General features: G+C 52.0%; 7 protein-coding genes across 7 annotated transcripts; 3 read left to right on the top strand and 4 right to left on the bottom strand.

Annotated features, from left to right (window-relative positions):
• Window positions 1-327: 327 nt before the first annotated feature.
• Window positions 328-906, top strand: AYO20_03789 (hypothetical protein; the record flags this gene model as incomplete). The annotated part of the gene is made up of 1 exon (XM_022642089.1): window positions 328-906. One exon carries the CDS (start codon window positions 328-330, stop codon window positions 904-906), a length of 579 nt encoding a protein of 192 aa, XP_022502032.1.
• A 1,714-nt stretch (window positions 907-2,620) lies between these two features.
• AYO20_03788 (hypothetical protein) lies at window positions 2,621-5,398 on the top strand (the record flags this gene model as incomplete). The annotated part of the gene is made up of 1 exon (XM_022642088.1): window positions 2,621-5,398. The coding sequence occupies one exon, from the start codon at window positions 2,621-2,623 to the stop codon at window positions 5,396-5,398; it is 2,778 nt and encodes a 925-aa protein (XP_022502031.1).
• Window positions 5,399-6,052: 654 nt separating this feature from the next.
• On the top strand, window positions 6,053-7,218 carry AYO20_03787 (hypothetical protein; the record flags this gene model as incomplete). The annotated part of the gene is made up of 3 exons (XM_022642087.1): window positions 6,053-6,103; window positions 6,164-6,276; window positions 6,360-7,218. 3 exons carry the CDS (start codon window positions 6,053-6,055, stop codon window positions 7,216-7,218), a joined length of 1,023 nt encoding a protein of 340 aa, XP_022502030.1.
• A 1,029-nt stretch (window positions 7,219-8,247) lies between these two features.
• On the bottom strand, window positions 8,248-9,195 carry AYO20_03786 (hypothetical protein; the record flags this gene model as incomplete). The annotated part of the gene is made up of 1 exon (XM_022642086.1): window positions 8,248-9,195. The coding sequence occupies one exon, from the start codon at window positions 9,193-9,195 to the stop codon at window positions 8,248-8,250; it is 948 nt and encodes a 315-aa protein (XP_022502029.1).
• A 209-nt stretch (window positions 9,196-9,404) lies between these two features.
• AYO20_03785 (hypothetical protein) lies at window positions 9,405-10,979 on the bottom strand (the record flags this gene model as incomplete). The annotated part of the gene is made up of 1 exon (XM_022642085.1): window positions 9,405-10,979. The coding sequence occupies one exon, from the start codon at window positions 10,977-10,979 to the stop codon at window positions 9,405-9,407; it is 1,575 nt and encodes a 524-aa protein (XP_022502028.1).
• Window positions 10,980-11,397: 418 nt separating this feature from the next.
• On the bottom strand, window positions 11,398-11,748 carry AYO20_03784 (hypothetical protein; the record flags this gene model as incomplete). The annotated part of the gene is made up of 1 exon (XM_022642084.1): window positions 11,398-11,748. The coding sequence occupies one exon, from the start codon at window positions 11,746-11,748 to the stop codon at window positions 11,398-11,400; it is 351 nt and encodes a 116-aa protein (XP_022502027.1).
• A 1,032-nt stretch (window positions 11,749-12,780) lies between these two features.
• AYO20_03783 (hypothetical protein) lies at window positions 12,781-14,811 on the bottom strand (the record flags this gene model as incomplete). The annotated part of the gene is made up of 3 exons (XM_022642083.1): window positions 12,781-13,093; window positions 13,140-13,619; window positions 13,670-14,811. 3 exons carry the CDS (start codon window positions 14,809-14,811, stop codon window positions 12,781-12,783), a joined length of 1,935 nt encoding a protein of 644 aa, XP_022502026.1.
• Between the last annotated feature and the right edge of the window lie 583 nt (window positions 14,812-15,394).

The following is a 15,394-nucleotide window of genomic DNA, read 5'->3' as shown; positions in this document are numbered from 1 at the left end:
CTCCGACCCTCCCCGGGCGCTAGAAGAAGATAACACCCGAGGATTGAACTCCGGTAATCGGTTGGCTATTTTTCACTTTTTTCCTTTTTCCTCCCCTGTGAATCCCCGACGAGCAATATTCACGTCGACAGTTGTTCCTCCCACACTCCTTTTTATAACTCTAGCTTTGCAGGAGCTCAGGGTAAATCTCAGCATTTGGTCAACTTCCTCTCACCAAAACACTGCGATAAATAGACCACATCCGTTCCCTTGAATTATATCCCCCAAATCTATCGCCCTGCGGCCAGTTTCGATTACTCCGCCGACGGCTCGCCCAAGTTTAGCAACATGAAGATCTTCTCGTCTTCCTATACCTTTGACTATTCTTGGGAGGAGGTGAGCACAAACAACTGGCGCAAATACTGCCCTTGGAACGATAAAGCCTCCCATGTTTTGGCAGTCGACACGATCTCTCGCCACATCGATCCTCAGACAGGCATCCTTCGCACCGAACGTCTTATCACATGCCAACAAAACGCGCCGAAATGGATTCTGAGTATCATTGGAGGAGAAACCACGAGCTATGTCTACGAGGTCTCTTACGTGGACCCGGCCTCGAAAAAGGTCACAATGTGCAGCACAAACATGACCTGGTCGAATCTTCTGGAGTGTCGGGAGACCGTGGTCTACCAGCCTTCATCCGATGACACAAAACACAAGACAGAATTCCACCAACAAGCCAAGATTGTGGCATTATGCGGTGGATGGCAAAAAATTCGTTCCAAAATCGAAGAAGCGAGTATTGAGCGGTTTCGAGAAAACGCCGCTCGCGGTCGGGAGGGCTTCGAAATGGTATTGGAAATGTCACGCAAAGTCTTTGGTGAAGAAAGAGAGAGATTACGAGCGGGCTTGCCAGTCACTGTGTGATACGATACCGTGACAAGTCTTGTCTCTCAGTTACCCTCTCTGCTCGGATCGCCACCGATGGCAGGACTTTCACGCCATCACGATTCACGACTTGAATGAGTGGCATAGACTGGTCTAGCGCGTTCAACTTTGCTCTTGGTTCTCAATGGGGTACACTGGCGTTTATGGAAAAGTCAAAAGAATACATCGTCCTTGAGCGCGGCGTTCGGAAAAGAATATTGCTTTTTGTTTTGAGGATCTGCGGCAGAAACATGCCGATAGGATCCGAAGAAGCGTCTTAGAATTTTGGGAGATACCACGATACATCGACGTCTTTCATTGGGTGGTTCTAGAGATAGACCTTTTTGCTTCAGGGTGTCAAGAACATGGAGATGACGGAAGCGGCGGTACAAGCTGCGCTATTTCCTGGAGTCAAGTCACTAGAGGGCTATCATGGAAGTGGCTCGACATCACCCTGTGCGTCACATTAGAACATGATGTCTTGTATATATCAGTCGGCTTTGGTCCATATTCTAGATATAACGGTCAATTCCACACAATCGAGTCCACTAAAACCATGAACAACTGCGCCCACCGCCACACCCAGGTTACACAGATGAGATAGCATCGCTGTGGCCCGTAGAATGTCTCTAGTAGTATGAATGTCTCTCGTGGCGGTATGAAGTGTCCGCACTTCCCATCAACCGCGAAATGAAGGTAGCACTAGTTACAGAAGTCGACAGGACTTGATGCGCTAGACAGCCGCCAACTCGAATGGGTTTTCGCGGAAAATGTCTCCTAGCCTGGCAAACGCAAGTTGCAACTCTACCAACAGCCAGGGACGCTTTTCAAGTACGAGATAATAATGGCCAGGGGACTTTCTCGCGGAGCTCTGCACACTGCCGCTAGTGGGACAAGCTCAATCTGATGCTGATCAATCATGGTTGAATCTTGACTCGTGTTTCATGCTGCCCACTGGTTGATGGACGGATGATCTCCATGCGTCCTGGTTCGTCTCGCAGCTCCCGAGCTAGCCATGAGCAAAGCAAAATCGCCTGGTCTGACGCTGAACCCTCCCTGCTCACCACTAAGGAATATCCTCTGTGAAGGCAACGGCGAGCGTCGTTCGATATGGGAATAGTGGTCTGCCTTTAGAGCTGGCGATTTCTGACTCTGCAGAGTGCATTTGAGTACCGACTACAAAGGATGCTCTGGAATTGACGGGCGCCTTGCTTCGTCTAGTGAAAATCCACCTTTTTGACGGTCAGACAGCAGCTTAATTTTCCGAACTGGGTCTCCCGTCCTCTATGTACGAGGCATAAACTGCGAATCCACTCCCAAATCCCCTAAACGCGTCCCCCCGCCGCCCCCCAGCGCATGGCTCAACGCTCTCTCGCAGTGCAGCTCAATCACTTGCCACGTCTGCAGCTTCTTGCTCCAATCCCCATCACTCTGCTCGGTACCTCGTGTGGTCAGTGAGACTGCGATGCAGCGCTAGATATGGCCTCAACACGTCTTGAAATATGATGTCGAGTTCACCAACGTGGCTTTTCTGCCAAAACCCCATCCCAAATTTCGCCTGTTCCACGTACCCGTCTTGATTGGCTGTAGTAAGAAGTCTTTCCCCCTGTCCGCCTCCTGGGCTGTCCCTCGACTTGTGCATGCGCAACTGCACCCTCATCTCAAAACAGTATCTGCGTTGGCCTTTCTACCTCGTCCACCTGCAATGTAAGGCATGGACTATGACAACGGTACTACGTCTGTCGAGCCTCCTTACGACCGCAGCTTGGCCCCTCGACCCGACATCAATTCCTCCCCCTTCGATTCCGCGCAAACACCACCGTTGTCCTACCGGCCTGAAACCCCCCCGGAATCAGTACAAGTCATATCCTCGCTCATTGATTCTCTGAGCAAAATATCCGCCTCGTCGTATTCGAGGCAAGAACTTGGCGCGAACGCCGGCATACATATCTCAGGAGATCTGCACCGACGTTCCAGTTCCTCAGAACCACCAAATGCGGACGACTTGGACAGGGAACAGCACGACCCTCCTCCCACTGATGATAGTAGTGAGGCAGAGGCCGCCGCGCCGCCGGTGGTTAAGTACGCTAGAAGGCCACCGCTATTGTCCAAAAGGTCGAGCAGATCATTCGTCCACTCCCTGAATATGACCTCTCAGAGCGGTCTAGCCACGAGAGAATCTATACAGAGTCTTAAGTCGCGTGCTGAGTCTGATAGCGTTGGAGTACCCAGCATTGAGAGACGAAACCGTTCCAGCGCCAGCTCAACCTTCTCGTTTGTCAGTGGTTTGAGCGTCCCTCATCGGAAACCAACGTTCGAGTCAATGCGCGAGATGGCTGCCTCAAAGCCTATTCCTCCGCGGCGAGTTTCGTCAGATAGACGCCGGAAGACCGAATCCCTTTATAGCATCGACCACGAAAGGGAGAACAAGTGGCCGACCCGCGCATCATCCATTGATGGGCGTTCAAGTGTGGGAGTACAACTTGAACCTGCGCCTGCTGAGAGTCCTACAATCACTGCTCTGAGATTGAGCAGGGGTGATTTGGGAAGCCATATGATCCCTTCTCGTCGGTCATCCCTAAGGCGCAGCGTCACCGGCGTTTCGGATGTCTCCCCAGACCAACAGAACAGACACTCTTTCTCTACTCGAGATCTGAAAGAGCTCAACATCGATTCCGAACTCATTGAAGGCGACAACTCGACTGTCAGACGTATTCGTGAACTGCAAGAAGCTCGGGAAAAGCGCCAAAAGGAATGGCGAAATGAGGCACGGAAATCGGAGCGAGCTGCGAAGAGACATACCATTGCGACGCCTAAATTGTCGACACAACGCTCAAGCCCTTACCAGACTTCGAGACTCTCTGTTACTGAGGTGGTGGTAGAGTCACCCGAAGTGGAGAGTCCACTCGACCTATCCGCAACGGTCACCGCATCTGATCTGGCCGACATGCCTGCCTTTGCTCCACAACTTCCTAAGGATGAACCACCCCTCCCGCCACCTGCTGTGGGCGGCGTTATGTCTAGTCCTTCAAGTGCAGCGCCGTCCCGGCGCAATAGTGTCTACCGTGGCTCCATGGCTCAGGGCAAGCGGAGTTCCATTACCCACACGAACAAACAAGAACCGGCTCTTATGGAGATGAAGTCAATAACTGAAGAAGTTGATACTTTTCTTGGTGCGCCCCGTTTTACCCAAAAGATTCGACATCCACGCACCGGTCGGACAATCGCCTTTTCAGAAGTGGGAGATCCGAACGGATTTGTGGTCTTGTGTTGTGTCGGTATGGGATTGACTCGCTACCTCACCGCATTCTATGACGAGCTTGCTAGGACTTTGCGCCTGAGACTGATCACACCCGATCGGCCTGGCGTGGGCGCAAGCTCACCGTTGCCAGAAGCTCAGTGTACTCCTCTGAATTGGGTTGACGATGTGGCCGTCATATGCAGTTCTCTGGAGATCACGAGGTTCTCGCTTCTAGCGCATTCTGCAGGCGCAATTTACGCTCTTGCGACAGCCTTGAAGATGCCACAATATGTGCGAGGGCGTATCCATCTCCTAGCCCCATGGATTCCGCCTTCACAGATGCCCAAAGGGGCAGCAATCGGCCCCGACTCGCAGCCGATTGCCAATCTGCCCTTTAGTCACAAAATTCTGAGCGTTCTGCCAGCACAAATTCTCAAAGTTGCAAACTCAAGGTTTTTGACTGCCACAAGTGCTTCTGTGGATACGAAGCCACTAAAGTCCAAGAAGACCAAGCAGCAACTCGAGAATCTAGACGCAGCGCTCGCTTATCCATTCCAAGATTTAAACGACGACAGTTCATTTGGAGCCACCCTTCCTGACTTTGAGCCCGAGCGACCCCGAACAGGCACAGCCAACCGGGCACGGGCTCTGTCATGCTATCAGGCCAATAATGAAACGTTGGGGATACCGGGACCCCCTTTGTCCAGCCCAAAGCTCGATTCCGGCCGGCAGACGTTTTCGTCCACAAAAACCTCTGCCGCGGCTATTCGACCGATGTCTCCACGCTTGAGCCCCGAAGCACGGCAAGCACTTTATAACCAGACTCTTACACATCGCATCTGGACGCTGGCCACGCAGAATGCGAATCCCGCCATTGATCTGCTGGTCTGTCTGGAGCGACGGAGACCTATAGGGTTTCGATATCCTGAGGTGACAAGGTCAGTTGTAATCCATCATGGGGCCAAGGATACGCGGGTTCCGCTAGACAATGTACGTTGGCTGCACGGCGTGATGAAGCGATGTGAATTACGAATCCTGGACGGTGAGGGACATGGCCTCATGGCGAGCGCATCAGCCATGGCCACGGTCCTCGGTGAGATCGCCAGAGAATGGGAAGAGTGGGAAAAGATCGCGCAGGGCAAGGAGAAGAGGAAACGAAGCGACGCGGCGTCTACTTTCTCGAGGGGGAGGTCGTTTCACAGTAGATTTGTGGATGCTTCGTACCGAGAAGCTGCGTCGCGTGACTCCTGACCGAGCCTGAGGCTGGGAACTGGATGCGAGATGGTTTTACAGAGGCTGTACTTGGCCTGACGAACTACACGTGAAAGCACTGATATGAAGCCGAGTTCACCTGTGCGACCATTCAAAGGAATCAACCTTACACAGCCACGGCTAGGTGTTTACTTGATGGGAATGGGATTGGAAACAGGCAATGATAGCGCTTGGATATACGCAGAGGGTAGCAGAGCAGCTACTAACTAATCTAATATGGACTCTCCCGGAGACGGGGAGTGAACGAAGCAAAAATTATACAAAGAGAAAGGCAAAGAGTATACGAGGTCTAGAGTGCAGCGTCTTGTGAGATGGTTGTCTTTACCCCTGTCCTTAGTGTCCTTGTTCTTCTCCACACCATGTGCGCCTGTTCCCGGCACTATTCAGATGCACCGAGGAAAAGTGTCCCACCTTTCTTCCAACTACTGTACATGTACCTTAACTAAATCTCTTGATCTCTCCCCCCACCTACTCAAGCTCAAGGACATAATTCGAGTAGAGTCTTGTGTATGAGATATAGAACCACCGATTCGGCAAAGTCATTAGACAGTAACGGCACATGTTCAACATCCGCTCTTCCCACCGTCCTTCTCTTTTCACTCCGCTTCCCACCGAACTGTTATAGCGCCTGCGATGAGCAAGGCTCCCGATGCCTGGGAGGACGAGTGGTCCTCCACCGCCGATGTACGTGCTGATCTTCTCGTTGAGCGTCATTCCCTCGATTGCTAAAGCATTGGTCGCCAGAAACTGCCAACTCCCCCCGCGGAAACGGAGGCCAAAAGAGTCTCGTCGAAAGTGACAAAAGCCCAGCGAAGGGCTCAACAGGCCGAGTTCAACCGGCAGCTGTGGGCCGAAGCGTACGCGCTGCATATTGAAACAACCTCTTCCCACCTCTTTTGTCTCTTGTTCTGACTCTCGGGTGTTGTGGCCTGCATCACAGTGAAGGGCCTAGAGAAACCAACTACTTTTTGGAGTCGCGCAATATCGTCCCCCTACGATCCGAGTTCAAACCACCGCCGATCCTCCTCTCGAGAAAAGGGCCCATAATTCAATCGCAATCTCCTCGACCGCCCACTGCCGGTCTCCACGACCTAAGCCTGAATAGCTTCAAGAATGACTCTGCTGGACGTGAGTCCTCCGAGGACGAAGAGGAGGTCAAGGCCCGCGAACTGACCCTCGCCGAACGACAAGCCCGCGCCGCCAGGGACCGCGAGGAGAAGCAGCGCAAATACGAGGAACGCAGACAAGAACTGTTCGGGACCTCGAGTGCCAGTACCACACTATCCTCTCACCAACAAGGAGGCTATAACAAGTCGGGAACCTCCAGTCCAGGGAGCTCGACCCCGCCCGGCTCAAGATCTGCGACACCAAATCGCAGTCGGGGCGGCAGAGGAGGGCGCCGCGGAGCGGGAGGAGTGGGAGGCGTGGCGGGTAACCACAACATGAACTCTCGAAACCAATCAAGAGGAGGGTCCCAACATCGAGAATTATATGATCCTTCATACGCTTCGAGGCCTGACTCGACATATCCTCAGCAGCGACGAGAGTGGGAGAACGGGGTGGGATCGCTCCACAACTCTACCGGATTACCTGCTCTGCAGCACGTCCAGGAACCGATCCGGGCACCGAGAGGGCCCGATGGCAGTGGCCGGGGCGGATTTGGTTTTGCCATCAGGGTGCCAGCAAACATAGCTGGGCAAGCCGAGACGGCCACGACAGCGCCAGGTTACCAATCTTTAGCAAGAAGGGACGTCACTGCTCCCAGCTCTGACTATGATGCGACGCGGACGACCTCTTGAGCGACCATCCCTCTCCGCTCACGGGGCGAGGCCGAGTCAGAACAGGAGAGGAATACGGACGTCCCAAGTCCCAGCCAGCACAGCACGTCCGAGGAATTTTTTAGCAGCGGGAGTTGTTCTTAAAAAAGCAAAAACATAGACCCCATCACATCACATCCCATCACACGGGTCTTGTTGCACGCCTCACACACTCCGAAAAAACATTGTACCACACATGTTGTACACATTCTTCCCCGGAGCCTTAGAAAAGGGGAGGGATATAACGAATAGAAATGTCATTACGAATTGCTTCAAACAGACCACATTCTCTCCCTTTTTCTCCTTCCCAAAGTCTTTGCCGAAGCCTGTGCCTGATTCGTGCATGTTCCGCTACACCCTCGCGTGCGGGGAGTGGTCTTCCATCTACCGAGTACAGTACTCGTCTCCTTGGCTACATGTATCCTGACTTTTAGCACTGGCATGTTATATACCCAGACCCCTGTACGTGGTACCTACCTACATACGTACCTACAGCATATGGATCGAGTACCTACCTACCATGTTAATCACGGTTACGGGTACTGCTGTTAGGTAGGTAGGTAGGTAGGTAGCAGGTCTCTGGGTATGTATGTAGGCATTGAGCACAGGGAGGTGTCCAAGGACCTACATATACCGAGTGAATAGAGGAATGAAGGAATATGCGTCCCAGTGTCACACTGCACTGTGGTATTTGCCCCCCCTCCCTGCGTAGAACATATCTACATATCTTCATATCAAGTCGGTCCTTTACATCAACTCCCCTTATATGTTTGTAATGATAGATACAATACTGGATAGCACTGGAGTGACCATTAGATCATAGCTCATGCAATGGATATTAACTGCAAGACCTCCAGCCTTTATACAGAGAGAAGTGTTCGATACCACAGTGTCACCAAAGGCCATGTAGCTGGGTACACCACTCGTTGACCTGTCAATGTCTGTCTGTTGTCACAAACCCCTCCGCCACCCATCCGCCGCAAGTCTCCCTAAGCGCTTTATATCAAGCATTTATGATAGTGTCTGACCAACGCCGTCGGGATTATGGACGGCCTCTTCTTCCGATAAACGTCCCCAGACATCCCCTCCTAAGCCAAACCCCTCTTGCGCAACGACTTTCCTCGCATACTGGATCTCCACAATCGGCTTATGCACATCCTTCGCGCACCATCCGTCTTCGCCCACACCTCTGTATACACCGTGGTATGAATTCTCGTCACTCACGGTCCGCCTAACTCGATCGTCCGCTTCGATCGCATCGACCCATTGCCTCCAGCGCGTGCCAACTTCCGGTCGAGGAAAGTTGCGGTAGTAGCTCAAGACGCGGGAAAGTCGAATAATCCAGGGAGCAAAAACCACATCGACAAATCCGATTTCGTTGCCCAGGAAGAACGGCCCCGTGGCATGGCTGGCGTTGACCAGCGAAGTGATGTTCTTCTGTAGTGTGGCTACGAGCATGCTATGTTGCGCCGCCGACGCTGCGTTGGTGGCTTGGGCGTGTGCGTCTCCGTCGACCTGCATGCCGTCTAAACCCATTGGTTGTTCGCCACTTGGCGATGGTGGCGGGGTAAGGAGCAAGCTGTAAAAACTCGGAAGGATCTTGCGATTGATATGGTCCGTCCACAGGCGACAGTGTGCTCGCAGTTGCGGGTTACCGAGTGGCAGCAGGGAATGTCCCATAGCCAAATCCTCGAGATACTCCAAAACGACACCGCTTTCCCAGACGCCCCAGTTCCCATGCCTGATGCACGGGATATTTCCTTCCGGGTTCACCTCCAACATCTCTGGTGGTCTGTAACTGTCGACAGGTGTCGGCATTATCTCGACCATTTGATATGGAACACCCTTTATCTCCAGGGCAATCCAGATGCGCTGAGCGAAGGGGCAGAACGAGTTGGCGAAGAAGGTTATCTTTGTGGGGACAGGCGCGGCATGGGATCGGGCTGTGAAGAAAGCCATTCCTGAAGCTCGAAATGAAGGAGATGAGGACTCGTTGTTTGTTATCGATGGATTAGAGGGACCTGATGTTGGGAGTTTCTAGCAAGGTTATGATTAGTCGGGTGAAGGAAAGGTAGAGGAGTGAAAAATGATCTATATGAATCCCAGTAGAGTATTGTGGTTTATCACCGGCACTCCACGGTGCCAGGAGCACTGGAAAGGCTGGAATGTTACAGGGTGGTGGAAGACACACTTACACTCAATCGTTTCTTCTCCTTTTCCTCCTTCAACATCCATCTTTGAACGCTATTCTTCTTGATCCGGTCACTTTCTTCGAGGGTATGCTTGTGGTCCAGGTCGGCGTTCAAATTGGGGTCCAGCACCGACTGGTCGATTTCGTCTTCGACATCGCCATTGACATTACTGTCACGTCTGTTAGAGTCTTTGACGGCTCCGCCACCCGGGTTGCCTCGGACACGTTGGATCGTGAACCATCGTTTTCCGTCAGCTCCTGGGTGCCCTTGAGGTAGAGGACGGGGTAGTTCAAGCAATCCGAAATTTGGGTCGATGGGGTTGGTAGAGCTGTGAGGAGCACTGCCAACGCCGCCGAGATGACCAACACCACTGAGACCTTGACTGCCATCTTCGAGGACGATCGTCAATTCACTGTTGTCGACGCCTCCGAAGGTGTTGATTTCATTCGCCATCGTGCCGTTAGCATTGACGCCAGTGTCGATGCCATTCATGTCACTCCCAGTTGTCATACCCATCTTCCTTGCCTCCTCAGCGCTAAAGTACTCTGTGATTTTGATTTTGACATCGCAAAGATCTCGCTCCCGAGCCTGGCGCTTGCGCTTTTTCTTGTTGGGATCATCACTCTTCGGGGTACCGCTTGGACGACCCTTCAGTCGGCAGTCCCAGTAGTGACTGACAAATGCCTTGCGTTTGTATTTCTGAGTGGAGCGGTGCGAGTAGACGTTATCGACATGGGGAAAGTAAGTGAGGAACTCTTCTTCGGATAACACCAAGGTCTCGGTGATGTTGAAGAGTTTGTTGCGCCATTCCTCAAGGTTTGGTGGATCGGGCACCAAGGGGAAAGAGTCGCTGAAGGGATTTGCCGCAACAGCAGGGTCGGTTTCTGCATTGTCATTGTTGCCGTTGTTGATATTGAGGGCACCACTGAGGTCGTTGGTCGAGGGTGTAGTTTGGTAATGAGACACCCAGGGATCAGCCTGAACGACGCCATGCGGCGTAGTGTAGACTTGTGACTGCTTCGACAAGGATCGAGTAGGCGTGGGAGTGCCGTTCGGAAATGCAGACGAAGAGTTCCTGAAGACAAAGTCATTCTGCTTCTGGGATTGCGCAGGGTCTGGCTGCCCTTCCAAGTTATCAGACTGTTGGCTCATCTGTGTGGCTTGGGCCTGGGGAGTCACGCTCGAAGCGTTACTACCGGCGCGAGATGGGGTGCTCGAGGTTGTGTTCTGGGCAGCTCGAGTCTGGACCGACATGCCGGAGCGCGTCTGCTGAGGACTGCGCATGGCCGCATTCGCGCTAGGACTGTTTGTGTTTCTCAAAGTGTTACTTTGTTTCCTAGTCTGGACGTTTGGAGAACTGTTCGCCGCTGGTGGCAGTGGTGGCAGGATTATGGGATAGGATTGGTTGTGAGGGTTGCCGTTGAGGGAATCAGCAGGGGCATACCCAGCTGCGGCGGCGGCATCTTGCGAGGCGCCGTCATGCTCGTTGCTGAAAGCAGGGAATTGTTGTTGGACAGCCGCAGCAAAGGTTTGGAGTGTGTCGGGCTCCATTGCTGAAGAGGGATTGATAGACGTGAGGAGGGTGCGCAGATAGATGATAAAGCGGCGTGGTAAGAAGGGCTGAGGGCTGAGGGCTGAGGAAAATTGGGAGCCGGCTGCCGAGTCAGGTCATTTCAACCTCGCCATCACGACGCCGTGTCATTTTAAAGTGACTTAGTCAGCTTGTCACTCCCCCATCTCGTGTCACCGCAACCTTAGGCGGGACCTGGTGGGATATACATATTGAGTCTTCCACTACTTCATAAGGTAATAATGTCGGTACGGTTAGGATCACACTACTCAACGGATGACCCTACCACTGATATTTATTGGGTCTTGTTACAGGCATAGTGATTTTGACCTTCAGTGCTTACTCCAAGGACGAAGGAGCAAACTATTGCAACAATACCCCTTCGCTGCATGTCAACTCTCACCCCATCTTCCTGTCCTTTCTTTTGTCATAAGCTTGTGAGTTCTTGAAAGGAAACCCCGACGTTCTCTTATCTGCGCCTGTCCTCTTGGATCGCCTGGCCTCCGTGCTCCCAAATATCACACTCCATATTCCCACGCTAGCCATTATTCCGTACCCTAGAGCCCCGAGCACATACGCGGTTTGTTCGTAGTTGACATACCGCATGTAGCAGTACGTCGTGCTCAGGCTGTGGAAGATGGTGGTGATTTGTAGAATCGGCCGAGCGTAGGGGGCCTTGGGATCGTTGTCCTCCAGACTAACCGGTTCACTTATGCTCGATGATAGTGGAATTGTTCCCGTGAAGAACATGGTTATTAGCGCAATTAACACCAGCGCAAAGCCGAGAGATCGACTGAGATATATTTCGACATCTGTGTTCGTGTCCGAGGGTCGTCAGAATTGCTCGTTTCCGTGAGGGATTGCAGATGCCAGCCGTGGGTGTCAACGGCTCAGAAAGCACCATCTCACCTGAGGTCTGATGTCCATCTTCCGCCAGCATCATGATGATTAGCTTAGGCATGACAACCAACGGTACAGCTTGCATTCCAAGCCATACCGCCGTGCCGTACGTGTAAGCATAAAACACCTGGTCAAATATACCTAGGTCAGCCAGCAATATGTGGTGGGTAAACCACAATTAATACCACTTACATCCATCTCCGAGAAAGGAGGTACAGTTAAGGTCAAGAATCGGGCCGATATTGAGTCGCCTCGTGCTTGCTCACCGCCAAAAGTGACAACGGACCTGGACTGACATAAATAACACGATGTCCTGGGGTTGCTGGCGTGGCTGGATTCGGGGCCATATTCCATGACGTCATTCGTCCGTTACAGAGATTGGGTTCCAGTACCGAGCACTCGGGAGGTCTACAATATCCAGGCGTGCCAGGGTGCCAGGGCATGCTGTATGTACCGTAGCTGGTGTTATATATCACCTGTCATTGGCAGCAAAGCCTAGACCGGCGCAAACAAACCGAAAAAGGACACATATTTCTCTCAATCAATTAGATTGTAGCTAACACATGCTAGCAACTGTGACATGAAAAAAGGAGAGTGCTTTGAGAGCACCATCTTCTGTAGACCAATGCAACCCTGCATGGGCTGGTAAATGTGGTTCATAGCCATGAAAATGCTCGTCTTGCTCCCATCTCCCAGCCAGGATATTCCCTCCCCAATGACCAGCATCTTCGCCTTGATACCTATATCTTGAATGCTTTTGACCCCCGGACATGTTGGCGCCACATGCATTCTATCGTCGACATTCATGCTAGAGATGTGCTATTGTCATACTTGTCTCATCCTCTTCCTGCTCGTTCTCCTTTTCAAGCCGCGGCGTTTCCTCTATGAGTTCTGGAATGCAGTAAACGCTTTATAGGTGTATCCAATAAAGGGTAGGCTCATTTCGGCGTCTTGTTCTGGCGAGATCTGCTTGGCATGCGCACGATGCATGGCGCTGTTGTCCTCCTGAGGAATCTCGTCGATAGGGAAGTAGCTGACGTCGATGTTTGATGACAGCTTCGGTTCGAATGGTGCCCGGATTTTTCGCAATTGATCCCACACCACACCTCGGAAGAAAGGATGTCTCTTGATGGACGACGCGCCGTCGTGTGCACCCCCTTCTTTGCCCAACCGATCATTGGCATCGCAAAGGAAACTGTTCATGTCAGTATCGGAAAATAGGCCCTTGTCATCTAACATACCTTCTAATCATGTCTTCGGCATCTCGACCCAAGACCAGTTCATCTGGGAAATATAGTGATTCACGCCAATTGACGATCTTGCGATAGGTGTCGTGTGTGTCTTCGGCGCAGAAGGGTGGCCAACCAACCAAGCATTCAAACATAATAGCTCCCACGGACCACCAGTCGCACAGATAAGTGTAACCTTGACCAAGGAAAATTTCAGGAGCAATGTAATCCGGAGTTCCCACTGTCGAGTAAGCCATGTGACGACGAGACTTCCGCCAGGTATTCACCAGACCCCGGTTGCTGACCGTCAAGTTGATCTGCTCATTTAGAGCCATCGAATTTCGGTTGCCGGACTTGTCGTTGGCGCCTGCCTTGAGAAGTGCCTGGTAGTACGAGTTCTCGTGCTGTTTGCGACCACCGGTAGAGAGACCAAAGTCAGTCAACTTGATATGACCGCCTCTATCTAGTAGGATATTGTCAGGCTTGATGTCACTGAACAACGGTTAGCTTGATCCAGTAGAGTTGGGTTTGGCTGCTCTTACCGATGGAGAAAACCAAGCTTATGCACAGCTTCAATAGCCATGACAATCTCGGCCATGTAAAACCGTGTGATGTCTTCCGAGAAGATTTCGTATTTGATCAGCATAGTCATCAGATCACCACCCGGCAAGAATTCCATCAACATGTACAAGTACGTGTTGTCCTGGAATGAGGCATGCAGCTTGACCAGCCATGGATTGTCTTTGGAATCCGCCAGAATATCTCGCTCTGCCCGGACGTGAGCCAGCTGATCCTTTTTGAACATTTCCGACTTTATCAGAGACTTCAAAGCATAGATCTTCCCATCAGTCTTGCGTTGCACCAATTTGACCTCTCCGAAGGCTCCTTTGCCAATGACCTTGATGGTGGTAAAGTTCGAGGGCACTTCTCGTGTCCGAATAAAGCGTAGGAAGCGTGCCTCCTTCTGCGCGAGTGTGTTCATTTCCTTCTGTTTCTCAATCTCGCTGACGGCTGGGTTCTTGAGCAGGGCCTCCAACTCCTTGGCACGACTATTCCTATCCCTGGCTCGCTCAATATTCTCTTGGAAGAAACTGTTGACCAGTTGCTTAGCGGCCGTACCTCGCTTCAGGACATTGTCCGAGTATCTGCGTGGGTTCGGTTGTTCCTCCTCTTCAGGCTTTGGTGAGGGTCTCGGCATCGGTGGCGCCAGATGACTTTGGTAGGGATTCTGGACTTGTCTAGTTTCGCCAGCTGTCCGTGGACGCGACATGGCAGGTGATGGAGTGCGGTTAGTATTGACACGTGGTGTCGCCCCCAAGTCTTGGTTGGAAAATTGTTGAATGAGACCGCTTGTTGCATCATTGTTGTTCGCCATGTAGGGCCGCGAGTTGGTTTGGTAGGCTGGTTGGGGAGATTGAAGACCACCTTGGGGCTGGTACTGATATTGCTGCTGGTATTGAGCCTGGTGTGACTGAGATGGGTACTGTTGATTCAAGAAATAGCCAGCATTCGCGTTGGGGTTTGGAGACACAAGACCACTCCCATATTCCTGTTGTTGAGTGCCATAGATCGGCTGAGGAAAAGTGGATGGAGTGGTAGGATACATCCGAGCATTGGCAGCATCGTAATTATGTTGGTTGTCGAACTGAAAGTTCAGTCGAAGACGGTTGTTGTCGTGGTCCATTCTTGCAACAAATCAAGGGGTGAGTGCAAGGGGATCCAAGGGAGATCCGCGAGGTAGCAGCTCTGTCCGATCTCGATCTCGTTGTATGTATTCCTTTGAGGCGCGGATGCTTGAACAGTCACCAGTGAGTAGACGAGAATCCCCTTACACCCAGGTGTAGGCAAACCCCCTAGATAAAGCGCAGTCGGTGTAGTGTAGTCTTTCTTTGAACTCAAATTGCGGTGACTTTGACAATTTTAGATTCTTGTTCAGGTGATCATGTAATTGAGGGCAAGATAAGCGAAGATGCAGGACCTGCACTGCACTCTATCGGAGGGAAGGACAAGAGCAAAGTGACGAATGTATGAAAGGGAAGGAGGTGTATGTGAAATGGGTGCGGAAAAAAGGGTGCGGTGCAGCATGGAGATCGGTTACTGCAAGGTGGGAAACAGTCTACGGGCTAAGAATTAGGGGCCAGTGCCCACTGGAGGCTGCCGCTGCACTAGAGGCAAGCTTAAAGAGACTCTTGAGAGTCTTAAAGCATCGACTGGGGTTACCCGTCACGCCTGGGTCCCAATTGCACAACAGGACTGACTTCATCGCC

The sequence above is a fragment of the Fonsecaea nubica genome, assembly GCF_001646965.1.
Source record: "Fonsecaea nubica strain CBS 269.64 chromosome Unknown Scaff18, whole genome shotgun sequence".
NCBI lineage: Eukaryota > Fungi > Ascomycota > Eurotiomycetes > Chaetothyriales > Herpotrichiellaceae > Fonsecaea > Fonsecaea nubica.
This window is presented reverse-complemented; position numbering and strand designations above follow the sequence as displayed.